General features: G+C 35.6%; 1 protein-coding gene across 5 annotated transcripts in view; it reads right to left on the bottom strand.

The window, feature by feature from the left end:
* Positions 1 to 21,083, bottom strand: part of DYM (dymeclin) — a 387,454-nt gene that overhangs the window by 222,018 nt on the left and 144,353 nt on the right. For all 5 annotated transcript variants that reach the window (XM_082416575.1, XM_082416571.1, XM_082416573.1 and 2 more), the window contains exons 9-11: positions 19,026 to 19,208; positions 15,092 to 15,270; positions 13,110 to 13,235 (exon numbers count right to left, since the gene is read on the bottom strand). In XM_082416575.1, coding sequence (XP_082272701.1) covers positions 13,110 to 13,235; positions 15,092 to 15,270; positions 19,026 to 19,208 — 488 coding nt within the window. The remainder of the gene's footprint in view (positions 1 to 13,109; positions 13,236 to 15,091; positions 15,271 to 19,025; positions 19,209 to 21,083) is intronic.

Below are 21,083 nucleotides of genomic sequence, written 5' to 3'. Positions count from 1 at the left end.
TTGATAAAATTCAACACCCATTTATGATAAAAACCCTTCAGAAAGTGGGCATAGAGGAAACTTACCTCAACAAAATAGAGGCCATGAATGACAAACCCACAGCCAACATCATTCTCAAAGGTGAAAACCTGAAACCATTTCCACTAAGATCAGGAACACGACAAGGTTGCTCACTCTTACCACTATTATTCAGCATAGTTTTGGATGTTTTAGCCACAGCAATCAGAGAAGATAAAGAAACAAAAGGAATCCAAATTGGAAAAGAAGAAGTAAAACTGTCACTGTTTGCAGATGGCATGATACTAAACATAGAGAATCCTAAAGATGCTACCAGAAAACTACTAGAGCTAGCCAATGAAATCGCTTGCATTCCTATACACTAATGATGAAAAATCTGAAAGAGAAATTAAGGAAACACTCCCATTTACCACTGCAACAAAAAGAATAAAATACCTAGAAATAAACCTACCTAAGGATACAAAAGACCTGTATGCAGAAAACTATAAAACACTGGTGAAGGAAATTAAAGATGATACAAACAGATGGAGAGAAATACCATGTTCTTGGATTGGAAGAATCAACACTGTGAAAATGACTATACTACCCAAGGTAATCTACAGATGCAATGCAATCCATACCAAACTACCAATGGCATTTTTCACAGAACTAGAACAAAAAATTTCACAATTTGTATGGAAACACAAAAGACCCCTAATAGTCACAGCAATCTTGAGAAAGAAAAATGGAGCTGGAGAAATCAGGCTCCCTGACTTCAGACTATACTACAAAGCTACAGTAATCAAGACAGTATGGTACGGGCACAAAAACAGAAATATAGATCAATGGAACAGGATAGAAAGCCCAGAGATAAACCCACGCACATATGGTCACCTTATCTTTGATAAAGGAGACAAGAATATACAATGGAGAAAAGACAGCCCCTTCAATAAGTGGTGCTGGGAAAACTCGACAGCTACACGTAAAAGAATGAAATTAGAACACTCCCTAACACCGTATACAAAAATAAACTCAAAATGGATTAAAGACCTAAATGTAAGGCTAGACACGATAAAACTCTTAGAGGAAAACATAGGCAGAACATTCTATGGCATAAATCACAGCAAGATCCATTTTGACCCACCTCCTAGAGAAATGGAAATAAAAACAAAAAAAAAATAAATGGGACTTAATTAAACTTAAAAGCTTTTGCACAGCAAAGGAAACCATAAGCAAGATGAAAAGACAACCCTTAGAATGGGAGAAAATATTTGCAAATGAAGCAACTGACAAAGGATTAATCTCCAAAATTTACAAGCAGCTCATGTAGCTCAATATCAAAAAAACAAACAACCCAATCCAAAAATGGGCAGAAGACCTAAACAGACATTTCTCCAAAGAAGATATACAGATTGTCAACAAACACATGAAAGGATGCTCAACATCACGAATCATTAGAGAAATGCAAATCAAAACTACAATGAGGTATCACCTCACACCAGTCAGAATGGCCATCATCAAAAAATCTACAAACAATAAATGCTGGAGAGGGTGTGGAGAAAAGGGAACCCTCTTGCACTGTTGGTGGGAATGTAAATTGATACAGCCACTATGGAGAACAGTATGGAGGTTCCTTAAAAAACTAAAAATAGTACTACCATATGACCCAGCAATCCCACTACTGGGCATATACCCTGAGGAAACCATAATTCAAAGAGAGTCATGGACCACAATGTTCATTGCAGCACTATTTACAACAACCATGTCTTGGAAGCAACCTAAGTGTCCATCGACAGATGAATGGATAAAGAAGATCTGGCATGTATACACAATGGAATATTACTCAGCCATAAAAAGAAACAAAATTGAGCTATTTTAGTGAGGTGGATGGACCTAGAGTCTGTCATACAGAGTAGAGTAAGTCAGAAAGAGAAAAACAAATACCATATGCGAACACATATACATGGAATCTAAAAAAAGAAAAAAATGGTTCTGAAGAACCTAGGAGTGGGACAGGAATAAAGACACAGACATAGAGAATGGACTTGAGGACACAGCGAAGGGGAAGGGGAAGCTGGGACGAAGTGAGAAAGTGTCATGGACATATATACACTACCAAGTGTAAAATAGATAGCTAGTGGGAAGCAGCTCATAGCACAGGGAGATCAGCTTCTTGCTTTGTGACCACCTAGAGGGGTGGGATAGGGATGGTGGCGGGGAGACACAAGAGGGAGGGGATATGGGGATATATGTATACGTAGAGCTGACTCACTTTGTTATACAGCAGAAACTAAGACACTATTGTAAAGCAATTATACTCCAGTAAAGATGTTTAAAAAAAAAATGTATGTTTTGATCAGTATTAACTAAAAAGCACAGAGCAACACAGCAGCACCAGACACAAGTGGGGATTTAAATTCAAATTTAATAAAATTAAAAATTCAATCCCTCAGTCACACTGGCCAGATTTCAAGTGCTGCCATATCAGACAGTGCAGTTACAGAAGATTTCTATCAACACAGAAAGTTCAATTGAATAGCCTGGTATAGAGAACACCACTGTATCCATCATCCAGTTTTAGCAAATGTTAATATTTTTGCTTTTGAAGCACCTAAAGTCCCCCAGCTACTCCTCCCTGACCCTCTAACCTCTGACAACACTCTCTTAAATTTGGTACTTCATTACCATGAATATTTTTGAATTTATTATTGTCAATACATATAGTTCTATTTCATTCACTGTAGCTCCTAGCTCCTCTGCAGTATTTCATTTATGTTATCAGGTGCTTGCAATTTTTGAACACTACAAACAGTCCTACAAGGAACACTGCTTCAAATGTGCTCTTGTGAATCTATGGAAAAGTTTTTCCTAGGACTCAAACCAGGAAATGGAATTGCTGAGAGGTAGAGTATTTACTTCTGCAGGTAATTTGAGGAATGTGAGAGGCCAAATTCCTCTCAAAAGTGGTTCTACCAGTTTATACTGTCACTACCAGTATGTGAGAGTCCTCTTTCTCTGTATTCTCACCTGATATATGAGATCTCGTAATTTTTGCCAATCTGATGAGTACAGAATATATCTTAATTAGCATGATCCCTAAGAATCATCAGGTTGAGCATCCTTTAAAAATGCTTACTGGGGGAATTCCCCAGCAGTCCAGCGGTTAGGACTCTGCACTTTCACTGCCAGTCGCCTGGATTGAGGGCCGGGGTTCAATCCCTGGTCAGTGAACTAAGATCCCACAGGCCTCGAAGCACGGCCAAAACGAAACAAAAAACTTCTTTAAAAAAAAAAATAATAAAATAATAATGCTTACTGGTCATTCAGGTTTTTTATTGTTTTTCTATTACTTTGCCCATTATTCGAGCAATACTTTGTTTTTGTACCTGATTATAAGGATTCTTTATAAATTAAAAATGCTGGGACTTCCCTGGTGGCACAGTGGTTAAGAATCCGCCCGCCAATGCAGTGGACATGGGTTCGAGCCCTGGTCCGGGAAGATCCCACATGCCGCGGAGCAACTATGCCCGTGCGCCACAACTACTGAGCCTGCGCTCTAGAGACCGCGTGCCACAACTACTGAAGTCTGCGCACCTAGCGCCTGTGCTCCGCAACAAGAGAAGCCACCGCAATGAGAAGCCCACGCACAACAACGAAGAGTAGCCCCCGCTCACTGCAACTAGAGAAAGCCTGCGCACAGCAACAAAGACCCAACGCAGCCAAAAATAAATAAATAAAAAATAAATTTATTTTAAAAATAAATAAACATGCTAACCCTGTCTTCCTGTCTGCATCTTGTTTTTACTTGCTCTAACAGTGAAAATTTTCATTTTAATGAAATTCATTCATTTTAATGTAGTCAAACTTATTAATCTTTTCATTCATGGTTTATACATTTTATGCTTAAGAAATTCCTGTCTCAAGTTCATAGTAATATTACCCTTTAATTTCTCTTTGAAGATTTTAAAATGCAGCTTTTCACATCTAGGTCTTATTAATCCAAGTGGAATTCTTCTTTGTATGTGGGGCAAGATAATCTAATTTTACTTTTTCCATTTGGATGAGCCATGTTCTCAATCTCAGCACAATTTATTTATTACTTCTGTCACACTTCATGTTTCCCTATTTGAGTGTGTAGTTTCTGGACTAAGTTCTTTTCCATTTATTTATTTTCTATTCCCGTGTTAATAAAACACAATCTTAAGTACTAAAGTTTTATAACTAGTCTATCTGGTAGGGTGAGTAACTCCACAATGAATTGCTTCAAAAACTTTCTAGGCTTTTCGCTTTTCCCTTCGATTTCCGGGATTAGCTTCTCAAGTCTCACAAAAAACTGCTGAGATTCTGATCAGATGAACATAGCGATTAATTTGGAGGCAAAATTAACAACTTTATGACACTGAGTCTTCCCATCTGTGAACATGGTATCTTTCTCCATTTATTAAGCTATATTTAATATCTTTCATTTAGGTAATTTATGCCGTTAAAATATTGTACTTCTTTTAGATTAATTCCTGGGTTTCACTGTAGTTTTATTGCCATTGTAAGTAGCATCTCTATATCACATTTTGAAGTCCTTTGTTACTGGTATGCAGATATAGTATTTATTTTGTATACTGATTTCTGACCCAGAAAATTTGTTCAACTTTCCTAACAGTTCTAATATTAGAGTCTTGAATTTTCTATGTAGTCAGTCATAACGTCTGCAAATACTGTCATTTAGATTTCCTTTCTTTTTAATTTTTAAATCATTTATAGCTTGTTCTAGTCGTAAGGACCTGCTTCGAATTCTGGTACAACATTAAGGAGAAGTGGTAATAAAGGGCATACACACTTTGTTCTGACTTTCAAGGGAAGACTTTTAAAATTCCCCAATCAAATATAATACTTAACTATAGGTTTTGGTAGATATTTTCTGTTGAGACAAGGAATTTCTTTTCTACCCTTATTTTGTTAAGGTTTTTTAAAATCATAACTAAGTACTGACTTTTATCCAATGCTCTTCCTGCATCTGTTGAGATGATTATATGGTTTTTTTACTCTTAAATTAATAAATTACATTAAGATATTTTCTAATATGAAACCATCCTTGCATTCCTGCAATACTTGGTATTGACAGACATACTCTTTTTCCTATCTTGCTTTATTCCATTTTACAATATTAGATTTATAAGCTTTGTGACTACATTTGTGTCAGTATTGCTTCTCAATTCGAAATCCACTCTTCTTTGTCCTGCTTTGTGATACCAAAGCTGAACACTGTAGACATTTCTCCTTTGTTGGCTGTCTTGATGTTAAGTTTTATCAATAGAGGACATTTGGAAGGACACCTCAACATCAGAGCAAGAGGAAAGCTCTTTCTTCCCTTCTTCAGTGTGGTGTTTTCCATGCAGTAGCCAACAACAGATCAGCATGGCGGACCTTGTAATGTTTACCTAGGTGACCTTCACAGTTCCACTTTGGCCCACATCCTCTGACAAGTTTCTTCACTACTGGCAAACTGCATATTCCTGGGACAACCAGGTCCTCTTCCTCAGAGATCTGGCCCTCAGCTTTGGGTGTATATGGGGAAGCTTCCTTTAAATTTCTAAATTCCTTCCTCCTCCTCTGTCAGATTAATGATAACAGCTACTTTTTGCACTTGTCTTTTCTATACTCTTTAGAGTTGGCAGTTTCTTTCTTAAAAGACTAAATATACTAAATATTTTAGGCTTGCAGGCCATATAGTCTCTGTCACCCATGACTAGACTCTACTGTTGTCACTTGAGAGCAGCTGTGGAGAGAACATTAACAAATAGTTGTGGCTGTTCTACAATAAAGTTTTATTTACAAAAAACAAGCAGCTGGCCTGCCGGCCATACTTTGCTGAACTCCTTCAATAGACTATTGTTGCTGATGGTAATGATGACAGGTATGAATGAATTAGAATAATTCACTATCTGTCAATTGAAAATTTGATATGAATACCACAGCAATCAGTAGAATAATAGTGATATGCAAGAAGTGACTTTTTTTCTTATTAGAAATAGAAAGTGAAGCAGGTAGTAATTTTGCACATTACAGTATTTGGGTTTAATATGAAAATTTACCAATTTAGAACAAGTTGAACACATATATTCAACATGAAAGAGACTTTCGATTGTATTAGTACATAAGAAATTTCAAATTTCTCAGCTTGTTTATTATTTTACTTTATTTTTCATGTTCAACCTGGTTTGAAGGATAGTTATTCTACTTTAATTACATATGATCAGCAATTACACTTGCATGGTACCCAAGTGCTCAAAAGCTTTATGCGCTATGGGATTTTTATATATTTCTTAATGAAACTAGTATCTTAAGACTAATTAGCATAATCATGACACTTTGCTGTAACATATAATCTTCTGCATGTCTTTTGGTATATATGTACATGCACTTCTTTGCATATATACCTAGTAGAATTGCTGGGTGTTTGGATATATATGTTCAAATTAGGTAGAAAATGACAGTGAGTTTACCAAAGGAGTTGTAACAATTTAAAACCCCACCAGCAGCTCCTCATCCTACCCAATATTAGGTATCATCATCCTTTTTAATTTTAGTCATTCTGGTAGGTGTATACTGGTACCTCATTGTGGCTTTAATCTGCAATTCCCTAATTACAAATGAAGTTTTTAAAACACTTTTTAATATGTTTATTGACCATTTAGATACTGTCCTTTTTGAAGTGCTTCTTCAAGCCTGTTGTTCATTTTATTACTGTGTCTTTTTCTTACTGGTTTGTAGGCGTTCATTATATATGTTAAATATAAGCCATTTGTGAGTAATATATATATATAGCAATATCTTCTTCCACTATCTGGCTTGATTTTTCATTCTCTTACTAGTATTTTTTGATAAATAAATTTTAATCTAGTTTGGTTTATTAATCTTTTCTTTTATTGCTAATGCTTGCTGAGGCCTGTTTGAGAATCTTTCCTTGTCCCCAGGCCATGAAGATATTCTCCTCCATTATCTTCCAGAAGCTTTACTGTTTTGTTCCTTATATTAACATCTAGAATTCATCAGAAATTGGTTTTTGTGTATGGAGTGAGTAGGGGATCAAGCTCATTTTTTCCCCATATGGATAACTTACCATTTAATGAAAAGACCTTTCTCTGTGGCAACCTTTGAAACAAGCTGTGTTCACATATAGAGTTCTCATATCCAGTAGATCAAGTCCTCCTACTTTGTTCCTCTTCTACAAGGGCATCTCAGCTATTCTTGGCCCTTTTCACTTCTAAGTAAATTGTAGAATTTACACATACATTTACACTCTCACATTCAAAAGAAAAATACTTCGAAGGGGGGAATTTCATTAAATATATATATCAATATAGGGGTAAAGATATCCTTGCAATACTAATATTTCTAATGCATTAACATAAAAGTCTACATTTATTTCAATTTTCTTTAATCTTTCTCAATGTTTTAGAATTTTCTAAGTAGAGATCATACACGTCTTTCACCACATTTATTCTAAGGTATTTGATATTTTATGATGCTATTGTAAAAGGTATCTTTTAAAAAATCCATATTCAACTTATTGCTGGTATGAGAAATACAATTTTTTTTTTTTCACTTTTGGGTTTATTTATTTATTTATTTATGGCTGTGTTGGGTCTTCGTTTCTGTGCGAGGGCTTTCTCTAGTTGCGGCAAGTGGGGGCCACTCTTCATCGCGGTGCGCGGGCCTCTCACTGTTGTGGCCTCTCTTGTTGCGAAGCACAGGCTCCAGACGCGCAGGCTCAGTAAACTGTGGCTCATGGGCCTAGTTGCTCTGCGGCATGTGGGATCTTCCCAGACCAGGGCTCAAACCCGTGTCCCCTGCATTGGCAGGCAGAATCTCAACCACTGCGCCACCAAGGGACGCCAAGAAATACAATTTTTTTAAGATTGATCTTACACCCACCAATCTTACTAAACTCACTAACTCTAACATTTTATATATAGATTTCTTTGAATTTTCTATCTAAACAATCATATCATCTGAAAAAATTTTATTTCCTTTCTAGTATTACGTATTTTAGTTCTTTTTCTTTCCATAATACACTGAATAGACCTCCAATCACATGTTCAATAGAGTATTGTTAGCAGATATCCTTAACTTGTTCATGATCTCAGAATGAAGACTTTTAACATTTTATCATTAGATATGATGCTTAACACCGTTGTTTATTACTTCTTTTGGTAGATACCCTTCATCAGATTAAGAAATTTTCCTCCTGATTCATTAAGTTTTGTTTTTTGTTTGCTTATTTTTTTTTAAAGAATAAAGAGACCGAATTTTACACAATACTTTCTTGGTATCTATTTAGATTTATCATTTGACAGTTCTCCTTTATTCTGTTAAAATGATGAATTACATTCATTGTTTTCCAAATGTTAAGCCAACCTTTCATTCCTGAATAAATCCACCTTGATTATGACATGTAATCATTTCACATATTGTGGTTCAGTTTATATTTTGTTTCTACTTTCCCGTCTATTTGCATAAATGACACGTGCCTGCAATTTTCCTTATTCAAATTTTGTTACATTTGGTATCAAGATTATGTTGGCCTCCTAAAATGAGTTGGAAAGATTTCCCTTTTTTCTACCATCTAGATGAGCTTCTATAAGACTGGTGTTATTTTTTTCCTTCAATTTTCAGAAGAATTCATAGGTAAAAAATCATCTGTGCCTACAATTTTCTATTTAGGATGATTTTACATTACAAAGTCAATTTCTTTAAAATAAACAATTATTTTGATTTTCTGTTCCTTTTGTGAGCTTTACTTAAGTTTTTTCTAGAGGGGGAGGGGATGTGTCCATTTCATGTAACATTTAAATCTTATGGTATAAAATTACTTGTATCAATAGTATCCTCTGAGGATTTTTAAATATCTGTGGAACCCTTCCTGATCTCCTCTTATGCACTCGCACTCTCAATAATAAATGTTTGTAGCTTTTTTTCTTGATCATCTTTCTAGGGATTTATCAATCTTACTAGCTTTCATACATTTTGCTTGTAATAGAAAAGCAGAAAGATATAAAATCAAAGATCTAAGCTTCTACCTAAAGAATTGAAAAAAATAAAGAACAAGTAAAGCTTAAGCAAGCAGAAAAAGGAAATAAAGAGCAGACATTAATGACATTTTTAAAAATTGAGAAAATTCAATGGAATCAAAAGTTGGTCCTTTGAAAAGATTTTAACAGAGGGAAGGAAGAAAGGGAGAAAAGGAGGGAGGGAGAAGGAGAGGGAAAAAAGAAAGGAGAAGAGAAGAGAAACCTCTAGCCAGTCAGATGAAGAATAAGAGAGAAAAGACACACATTCCAATACGAAGATTGAGAGAGGTAACATCTCTATGGCCATTACAGATATTAAAAGGTAATAAGTTTAATAAAAAGGTAATAAGAATGTATTATGAACAACTAATGACAATGAATGCAATACCTTAGAAGAAGTGTACAAATACCTTGAAATACACAAAGTACCAAAGCTCAAAACTTAACCAAATTGTATATGAAAATATATATAAAAGGATACTACATCATGGCCAATCGCAGTTTATCCCATGAATGCAAGGTTGATTTAATATTCAAAAATTAATCAGTATATAATTCACTATATTTACAGACTGGAAAAAATCCATGTGATTCAGAATATATAAAGAAGCCTTACAAGTCAATAGTAAGACAAAAATCCAATTTTTAAAAAAGGAGGTATGGCTAAACAAGGCAACATGAGGGACATCCCCATGGTGATGGAAATGCTCTGAATCGTGACTATTTCAAAGTCAATGTCTTGGTTGAGATACTATACTACTGTTTTGCAATTATAGCTGTCACTGAGTGAAAACAGGTAAAAGGTACATGGGATCTCTCTGAATTTTTCTTACAACTAAAATTATTTCAAAATAAGAAGTATAATTTAAAACAATGGGGAAAAACTTGGAAAATACTTCACAAAAGCAAATATATAAGCACATGAAAAGTACATGAAAAATGCTCAGCATCACTGGGTATTAAGAAATGATAATTCTAACCAGAATAAGATACCAGAATATATTTCACAGACAGCTAGGTCCACAGTGGATGATACCATGTACAGAACTTTGTAAAAACACTTGACTTACTCATTTTTACTATTACACATAAAAAGGAAAAGGATAAAAGTAAACAGATCAACACGAAAGTTAGACTCTAGAGAAAAAGAACAATTTGTTTAAACACCTGAATGTCATCTAGAATATCCTGAAATCCTTATGGAATGGACTTGAATGTTAACTGAATCTAATGCCTTCCCTATCTTCCCATCCCTGTTTTGGCAGTCAGTAAAATTTAATTTCCCTGTGCTAACTTAAAATTGTTTTAATTACCAAACATAATAAAGATACAAAAAAGTATAGAAAATAATATAATAAAAAGTATATCCACTGTTAAATTATGTCAAATCTTAATATTTTGGTCAGATATGGTTCAAAGTTTTGTGTGGTTACTTCTTTTACTTTTGTTTTTGCTGCTGTTGAAGTGAAAAGAATATTACAGACCTAGGGGAAGCCCCACTGTGCACCCTTCCCCATTTTCATTCCCCGTTCTTGCTCTGATATAGCTGGTACCCTGACTGTTTTACTTTGCATGTTCCACACATTTTCAATATTATAAACAGTGCTGCAGACGACCACTAATAAGCATGTCCTCTCTGCAAATGTGCAAGAGTCTTCCTAGATAACCCTGGAGTGAAATGCTGACTTGTGGGGTATACACAGCTTCAATTTTACCTGTATCCCTTAAAACTAAACACACACTTGTCTTATGACCCAGCAATTCTACTCCTAGGTATATGCCCAAAAGGATGAGTGCATATGTCCACAAAAATGCACGTTCAAAAATGTGCACAGCTGCTTTAGCAAAAACAGCCCCAAAGTGGGGAAAGAAAAGCCAAATATCCACCAAGAAGGGAATGAATAAATATATTGTGGCATATTCATACAATGGAATAATAGTACATAGCAATAATAAAGAACAAACTAATGATATAGTAACATGGGTGAATTTTAGCAACACTATTTTCAGTGAAAGAAGCCAAAATAAAAGAGAACACCCTAATTTCATTTCCTAATGCCCAGTAATAGTAAGCATTTTTCATGTACTTTTCATGTGCTTACATAGCTTCTTTTGAAAAGTATTTTTCCAAATTTCTCCCCAATGTTTTAAATTATACTTTTTATTTTGAAATAATTGTAGTTTTAAGAAAAATGCAGAGATATCCCATGTATCCTTTACCCATTTTCCCCCAGTGACAACTATAATTCAAGGAGAAGCAAAAACTAATCTATTAGGAGGGAATTCAAAATGTAGTTTGGTGTGGGATATTGACCAGAATAGGGCAAAAGGGAGTCTTCTACTATGCTAGAAATGTTCAATAACTTGATCTGGGTGGTAATAATACAGGTATATATACATACATAGAAACTCATTAAGTTGTACCTTTAAAATTTGTGTACTTTGTTTTATACTTCAATTTTTAAATGTTTTTAAAAATCATACTGGTTTTTCAACTTCTTATCAAAAGAAAGATAAATGCTAGTTTTAAAAAAAAAAACTAAGTCAGTGCAAATATTTTCTCTCATGCTACTTTACTAAATAAAAGAATAAAAAAATGTGTATGTTTTATCCTCTTTCTACAGTGTCAAGATCCCTTAAACCTTAGTTGAAATGATGGTCGCACTACGTAAGAGGCAAAAATAGTTTCAACAGGAACAGTAGAGAAGAGTAAAGACGACATGAAAGCTCTACTGAAGAAGAAGAAGGTGTCTGTACCCAAAGAAGAGTGAGACCCCTATAGCCCCATTCTCCCAGTCGACCCCCACACTAGACTGGAAGAATCCCTTCTCAGAAATTGATCAATTACCCCAAAAGGCCTACAGCGAGAAGGACACCCAGAGAAATAGAATATGTAGAGCACATTACGTTGAAAATGTCCTGCCCACACACAGAACTTGCAATCAACGTTCTAGTGCATGCTCCTCAATAGAAACAGATAAGCAAGATTCACCACACATTTGAGGAAAGCCTCCAATGAGGACTAAGACAGGAGCCAAAGACGAAAATGAAACGGAGAAAATATGCAATATGTTTTAATAGCTTTAGAGGGGGTTCTCGGTTCTGCTAAAGTTGGGAGTTGCATTAGTGATTGGTATATGAATATAAAACAGGGCAATGATGTGCTACAGAAAAATTAAAACATGTACAAGAAAGGAAATACAATTATCATACACTCCATCTGAGGGCAGAATTATAGTTAACAAAATTATAATAATGTAAAAGCTGAGTTAACCAAAAATGATAATAAGATGCAAGAAGGAAAAAGTCTCTGTTCTGGAAAGGGGTCTAGGAACCCAGAGGGAACACTCAAGATGTGCAGGAGGGACAGCAGTTAATCTCTAAATCTGAAAAATCAAGAAATAACAATATAAGCATGTTATTTAGAAACATGGACAGAGCTGACAGCAGTTGTCTTTGGAGAGTGGTAATCAGGTATGGGGTAGACATGGGGTCTGCTAGTTTGCATTAAAACCTAGTACTTCTGTGTAAGTTTTAAAACTATGTACATGTATTACTTTGACAAAAAGAAAATACCAAAGAGGAAGATAAAATCAGTTTGGGAATGGAACTCACAAACAGGACTAAAATTTAAAGAGTTAAATTATACTACACTATTTTACATTGTTTTACAAAACAATTTTCAGTCCTCTTCTTCTTCCCTATTCTTTCACTTATTCTATATAAAAGGAGCAAACCTGTTTGATAATTTCTGCCACAACTAAAAAGTGGAAACGGAGAGGAAAAATGATCTCACTGCAGCAAAAACATTTCTATCAATTACTAAAGAAACTATTTTGAGAGAGTTTTTAATAGTAGCTAATAGTTATTCAAAAATAAAAAAGCATCACTTCATAAATCTGAAGAAAGGCACACCATTTCTAAGTCAGGCACTTGCAGAAATATCTACCAGAAGGAAAAGAAGGAAGTAGGGTACTAAGGGTAGTAAATTTTATGGAGTGACATGTCTGTTCTGTAACTCTGATTAAAGTGAAGGTAACTTACCACTTCGTGAATGGATCTATTGAAGCCATCATCTTCTGTAAGGATCAACAATACTATAAGGGCCATATAGACATGGTGTGAATTTCTTTCTTCCACATGATACAGAATCTCGAGAATTGGTAAAACCTAGTGAATAAAAATTTTAATTTACTATTACTTTATTATAAAACCAATGTTTTAAACCTCTATACTTTTATCATGTACCCTTTGCTTTAATTTCACAAACCAGCCTGTGACTGAAAGTACTTTCCATTTGTATAACTAAAGTACCAGCAGAGAAAAGCATCCTCTTCTGCAAAGGTCTGCCGCCACGTAAAGGCTGGGTTTACAGAGACCACTTAGGCTCATGGTCAACACCTGACACTCAATAGAGGCGATTCGGCCTCCAGCCTAGCAGGAACTTACTCAATAAGGTATTCTTAGAAACACTGCAATATATCAAGCATTACCTTCTTAACAGCAAAGATTGTAGGATAAAAGAATTGTTAACAACAAAATCAGATCAGCATAGTGAATTTCCTACCAGTAACATATTTTCTAATCACAGACTCAACAAATTATAGATGAACAAGGAAAGGGAAGGACATCAGTTAAAACATTATAAAAGTAATCTATGCAAGACATTAAAAACAAAAACAAATATACAAGCCCCACCTCACCCCACCCCCAGCCCCCCCAAAAATCCCCAAACAAAACCTTTTAACTTTTCACTGGTGTTAAGTCATCATATACAGACAACTGTTCCCCTGCATGATCTTTTGTACCAACATCCTTACCATGGAACTTTCTAGAGCCGATGATGTCATGGGCTTTCTGTTTATTCCCATCATTTTCCTTAGGCTACATCATGCTCAGAATTGTCTCTGCTTATATTCACTCACCCATTAGTAAGCAAGCCTTTTCTTTACAAGCTTTTACTCACATGAGCAGTACACTGTCACACCCAATTTTGCTATTTAAGCCAATGTTTTCCACATATTGCTGGTGCGCAGATGGGTTCTTTCATCACATTTTTTTGTCCTTAGTGTCACTCTGACATAGAATATGCTCTTCAAATAAATTCTAATATTCCATGTTTACTCATTATTTTCATGTTTAATGCTGAAAAAAAGTGGCCACCAAATCCCTGGTGAATCCTGCTATCACTCTATAAAAATTGGTGCAGAGGGGACATTCCTGTTGCCACCAGCAAGCTGCCAGCTATTTCAGAGATGTTCACAATTTTATTAATGCATGAACAGTCCAATGTTATCTATAATTATGTATTTCAAACATGACATCAACACCTTAGTGAGGCAGCTTACTTTTCATAGAAACATTTTTGTTTACACATTAGTTATAATGGAAATCAATAATTGCCCATAGGAGTTTTTGTCTATGAGCAAAAACTTGGAACCAATTTCACTCACATAGTAAAGGGTAATGTCCATTTATATGATATCTGGCAATGGTACCTTAAAATAACTATAACACTTCAGGAACTGAGTTCAGACAGCCTTAGTGTCAAAGCCTGTTGAAGGGATAGGATACTTGGGAAACTGAGTGGAAAAATCACCCTTCCTTTTAGCCATACTCATCAGGAATATGCGACAACTGTGACCAGCTACTTGAACTTAGTGAGCAGGCACTTAGTAGCGGAAAGGAACCAAGAGGGTATAAAAATCTTCTTGACAATGGCAGCCAATGCTTCTTGGAGGACTTCATCCAGGCTGAGTCATGGGCAGTGGGTGGCTGTTAAGGACCTAAAGGACAGGGAAGTTTGCTGTGCTGTGTGCTCTCCTGCTCTGCACTGTGACGCCATCTCTATGTGCACTGTCTCCTACACTGTAAAACTCATACCTCTGCCTTTGCCTGGTGGCATCTCCCTATCAACCTCTTAACTATCACCTTTGCAACCAGGCAAATATACATATCCTCTTGGGAAAAGAAATTACTCTTCAAAATATTATAAAATATAAAACCATGTTTAATATGATACTTACAAGATTTTCCATATCTGTGCGAGCCAACATGTATGTTCTAATATTACTATTCTGATGGAGCAATGTATACAAGAGGAGAGTTGCTTGATCAGATGTCTGCTGTTCACATAGGGCCATATACAAACTGTTAAAGTTAATCTGGAAAGCATGTGAAATTGACGAGGGGAAAGGACTGCTATCTGGAATACGGAAAACACAAAATTTTTAAAATATTACATCTATTTTCTAGACTGTGCCTGATATTAAATAATAAATAATAAAAGTACTGTTAATGTATACAATTCAGTTCCCATTAATTTTGTATAAGTTGCTACATTTCAGGCTCAAAATTTCAATTTGTATTCTAAAGTTTACCTAAAAAAGAACTAAACTAACTAAAACATGACTACAGTTGACAACACAGTACTGTATATTTGAAATTTGCTAAGAGAGTAGAACTGAAATGTTCTCACCAAAAACAAAAAAAACAAAAACAAACAAAAAAACCACACACACACACACACAAAACCCAACCCAACCTAAACTCGGACAATTTATTTCTCTGTACTATCTAAACCACAGCTTTCCAATGATTATAAATATATGAGCAAATACCATGTAACAGACTGACTTTTTTTTTTAAAGCCAAGTATAAAAAAAAAACTAAACTAAGTCACGCAGTTTGACTCCACTACTATTTTTGCATTAACATAGCTGAATTAAATTGTCAATAAAAATATGAGCTTAAATAAATACAGCTATGGGAGCAGGCCAAAAAAAAACCACCTTTAATATATACAATTTAACCACAACATTGAAATGCTTTGTTACCGAAACTAAATGGCCATCCGTCCTAAATAAAAATATCTAGAGACAAACAGAAAATTCTCTTGTAAGATAAGAGTTAAAAAGAAAAAAAAACTGCCTTGAAGCTAAGTTACATTTTTTCAAATGAATTATCACGGCTGAAGTATTCATCAATGCCATCAATCCATTTATGAAGAAAATAGGATAACATATAATTTAGATAATTTTAAAATGATATCAAAATCAGTATGTTCAACATTAGCTTCTATAATAGAACATACCAAACCTAAGACAACTCTTGGAAAACATAAAACATTTCTGTTTAAAGGAAAACTTAAAACTAATTGACTACAACTACTAAGAAACTTTTTTTTTAAGTAGAGTTACTGGAATGATGAAAAGCATAAATTACAACCCACATAGGGAAAATTCTTGATATTCCAAAATTGACATAGCCCCTTTCCCACAGTTTACTGGATTTGTTTAAAAACTGAAGCAAGCAAGGTTAGGAAGTTTAAAAGGAGGTAAAGCTAGGCCCACTGACTTAGAGACAATTATAGTCTCATCAGATAAAACAGTGGAACATAACAGCACAAAGAGCTGATATTTTAATGTGTTTTGACAAGTACGCATAAAGAATTGTTTTTTTAAAGACCCAGAACCACTAGCAAAACAAAACAAAACAAAATTTTAAAATAATACTGCTTTAACATTTCCAGAAGCTGTGCTCTTATGGAAAAGAAACGTGTGCCAACAAAATCGTCATGATAGCACAGTCCTATGTCTCTCAGATTTTCCTTTTTAACCTTTACATTTGTGAGAAGAATGCATCTAAAAAATGTCTTCAACTTTACTACAAACTGCCCTCACTTTTCCTTCCACATTCAGAACACAGGTTATTTTTTCAATCCTAGCACTGTATTTTTGACACTTACAAAAATAATTGTTTTGTAAGACTGACCTACATTTTTGCAAAGGATGGCAAAAGGAAGTGCTGGATATATTGTGAGTATGCACATATTACAGGATTTACAGAAGACTTGGTGGAGGAAGATGTTGGACACACTACACCTCTTTACAATGGAAGCAGAATAACACAGGTTCATCAACCTGTATTATACCTGACTACAAATGGAATACATATGTTGTGTGTCTATACGTTACTAGCTAGTAAGTGCTATGAACCAGCCATTATACTGACAGCTTTATGTGTATTACCCCTTATTTAACCCATATGACAACCATGTCATTACTCTGACCAGTTTTACAAAGGATGAAATAGAGGCTTAGAGAGATTAAGCAACTTTTCCAAGATCATCCCTGAGTAAACACAGATCAGCTCCTGTTGTTTTCACCACATTATACTGTTTCTTACAACAGCAGCAATAATTTAGTGGGTCCGTCCTATGATAAATGCTCATTTAATTCTTCTAAGAACCTTATGAGGTAGAGATTATAATCCTTGCTTCACAAATAAGGAAACTAGTATATAAAGAATATAATCTGGGATATGAACTCAGGTCAGTCTAACCCTAAAGTCAATGTTCTGAATCACACTGTTCTGTACCACAGTCTCCCAAAACATGACTCTCCCAAGAAGGTTCAACCCTAAACAGTATCATTTGGCCAGAGCAGCAAAAGTAATAATAGTAGATACCATATACTGAACACCTGCTATGTTGCAAAATCTGAGCTAATCATTTCAAAACCTTATCTTGTTTGGTACTTATACAAACCCTATTAGGTGATACTATCTTCATTTTACAGAAAAGGTCACTGAGGCTTATTGAGATTAAGCAAACTGTGAAAGGCCTCACAGCTTTGAAGTGACAGGAGTGTGACATGAACTCAGGTCAGCTTGACTCCAAAACTTCCTTTTTTAACCCTAAAGTCACACTGTCACCAAGAAGAGTACAGCAATGAGAATAGAAAATACTATTAGATACATGAGTTTTCATTTCTTATCTATCTAATTGTTAGAGACTCATATACCCCTGCAAATAATAATGCCAGAATTGGCAAAGGCTCAACAAACAGTCTATAAGAAACATATACTAGAACAGCTCTGGAAAGGAACAAAGCAAAGAGCACCAGAAGTGTTAAAAATCTTCCTAGCCAATAACTGCACTTCTTACCCATCTTAATTATATTAGTGTTGGATGTATTTTGAAAATCTAGTTACCATATTAATCTTGCTTCTAGAGTATAATCTTTTGATAAGTGATTACTGCTTCAACCTGGAACTATCTGCGTGTGCTCTACGTCAGGGTTTTGGCAAATTACAGCCCACAGGCACCCCACCACCTGTTTTGGAAATAAAGTTTTACTGGAACCCAGTCATGCTCATTTGCTTATTTATTACCTATGCTGCTTTTATGCTACAATGGCAGTTAAGAGGTGGTGACAGAGACCACAAAAGCCATCTGCCCCTTTGCAGAAAAAGTCTGCTGAGTTCTGTTCCTATTTTTAGTCATATAAAACCCTAGATGGGGGCTTCCCTGGTGGCGCAGTGGTTAAGAGTCTGCCTGCCGATGCAGGGGACACAGGTTCGAGCCCTGGTCTGGGAAGATCCCACATGCCGCGGAGCGGCTGGGCCCGTGAGCCACAATTACTGAGCCTGCGCGTCTGGAGCCTGTGCTCCGCAACAAGAGAGGCTGCGATAGTGAGGGGCCCGCGCACTGTGATGAAGAGTGGCCCCCACTTGCTGCAACTGGAGAAAGCCCTCGCACAGAAACGAAGACCCAACACAGTCTAAAATAAATAAATTAATTAATATTAAAAAAAAAAACCCTAGATGGAATATAGATTTTAAACAAAAAATTTCAAATAATGTATCATTCGGAGTTTTCCAGGTTAATTCCTATCCCTAATAGGTAGGACAGGTGGATCTACATTAAGCACATGCTGGCTTGGTTATCTCTGAAAGAAATGTAAATATAAATGGATATAAAGAACCACAGCCCTCATCTAAGATTTACTTGACCTTCCTGAGAATATACACAGAAAATTTAGTTTTTCTCATCTTTAACCAACATGAAAATATACAACTTGACAGTCAACTCCACAAGTGAAAGTACACAATATGCAGTAAACAATACCCTCTTTCCTCATTAGAAAGACTATTCAGAGGAAAAAAAATACCACAAACCTTGTGTATTCTTAAAGGACATGATGGCCTGTCTGTAGGGGTTTGGTGCATCTGCAGCATCTGTCAGGTTGGCCAGCACCAGCAGAAGCAGGAGACTCTGGTTGGCCAGAGGGGAAGAAACTTCTGGAGCAGCTGCCGCTTTGCTGCCCACACCGCCCAGTGTGAAAACAGTCCAGAGTCCAGCTTGAGAAGAAAACACACAATTAAAATGTGCTGGGACTAGGGGCAGGACAGGAATAAAGACACAGACGTAGAAATGGACTTGAGGACACAGGGAGGGGGAAGGGAAAGCTGGGACGAAGTGAGAGAGTGGCATGGACCAAATGTAAAATAGATAGCTAGTGGGAAGCAGCCGCATAGTACAGCGAGATCAGCTCCGTGCTTTGTGACCACCTAGAGGGGTGGGATACAGAGGGTGGGAGGGAGACGCAAGAGGGAGGAGATATGGGGATATATGTATATGTATAGCTGATTCACTTTGTTATAGAGCAGAAACTAACACACCATTGTAAAGCAATTATACTCCAATAAAGATGTTAAAATAAATAAATAAAAAAAAATAAAAATACAGCTCAGCTCTGGTGGAAAACTACAAAAAAGAAATGTGCTGGGACTAGTAAGATGAATCTATTTCTGTACAATATTGTATACTTACTCACATTTTAAAGTTTGAAATAACACTCCCTTTTTTGATTATGAAAGTAAAACAAGTCCATAATTTGGAAATTCTCATATTGCCCAAGGACATAAAATTTTTAAAGACTATCATTCCCTATTCCCATAATTCCACTTCCACTTCCCAAAGATAACCAAGATAATATTAAAGTTTCTTATGTATCTTTCTCAATTTTTCTTTACATATAAAAACATACACATAATTATAAAAAAGTTTCACGTACAGCTTTATACCAATATATTTGAAAACCTAAGCAAAATATTAAAATATCTAGGAGAAAACAAAATACCAAAATTGGCCAAAAAAGATGAAAGCCTGAATGGACAAATAACCTTATAACAGTGTAAACCAGAGTCAAAGAGCCAATCCTTAAAAACCATCCAAGTCCAGATTTTTTTTTTTTTTTTAGAAATAAGTCTACCAAACCCTCAAAGTACAGATAATTCTCATACTGTATATGCAGTGCCAAAGTACAGAACAAGAATCATAGCTACATACTCATTTGACAAGGCCAGAAAAATCTCCTTGATACAGAAACTGGATTAAAAAATGCATTTAATCACATTAAAAAACAACTTAGGAATAAACCTAGCCAAGGAGGTGAAAGACTTATATGTAAGGAGGTTCATCAGAAAACTAAAAATAGAATTACCATATGATCCAGCAATCCCACTCCTGGGCATATGCCCAGAGAAAACCGTAATTCGAAAGGATACACGCACCCCACAGTTCACAGCGGCAGTATTTACAATAGCCAAGACATGGAAACAACCTAACTGTCCAAGCACAGATGAATGGATAAAGAAGATGTGGTATATATATACAATGGAATACTACTCAGCCATAAAAGAGAACAAAATAATGCCATTTGCAGCAACATAGATGCAACTAGAGATTATCATACTAAGTGAAGTAAGTCAGAAAGAGAGAGACTATCACTTATATGTGGAATCTAAAATATGACACAAACGAACCTATCTTTGAAACAGAGACAGAACCACGGACACAGAGAAGAGACCGGTCGGTGGTTGCCAAGGGGGAGGTGGGGGGGGGGGAGGAATGGAGTGGGAGGTTGGGGCTAGTAGATGTAAGCTGTTATGTATAGAATGGACAGACAACAAGGTCCTACTGTGTAGCACAGAGAACTATATTCAATGTCCCAGGATAAACCATAACGAAAAAGAATATTTTAAAAAAAGTATGTATATATATGTATAACTGAATCACTTTGCTGTACAGCAGTAATTAACACATTATATATAAATCAACTGTACTTCAATTAAAAACAAACCACAAAAATAAGTGATCACTACACATCACAAATTTAAATTTATTCAAAACAATGTTCATGATATAGTTGGGAAACTTGAGGCATTTAATAA

The sequence above is a fragment of the Balaenoptera physalus genome (assembly GCF_965194825.1).
Source record: "Balaenoptera physalus genome assembly, chromosome: 12".
NCBI classification, from domain to species: domain Eukaryota; kingdom Metazoa; phylum Chordata; class Mammalia; order Artiodactyla; family Balaenopteridae; genus Balaenoptera; species Balaenoptera physalus.
This window is presented reverse-complemented; position numbering and strand designations above follow the sequence as displayed.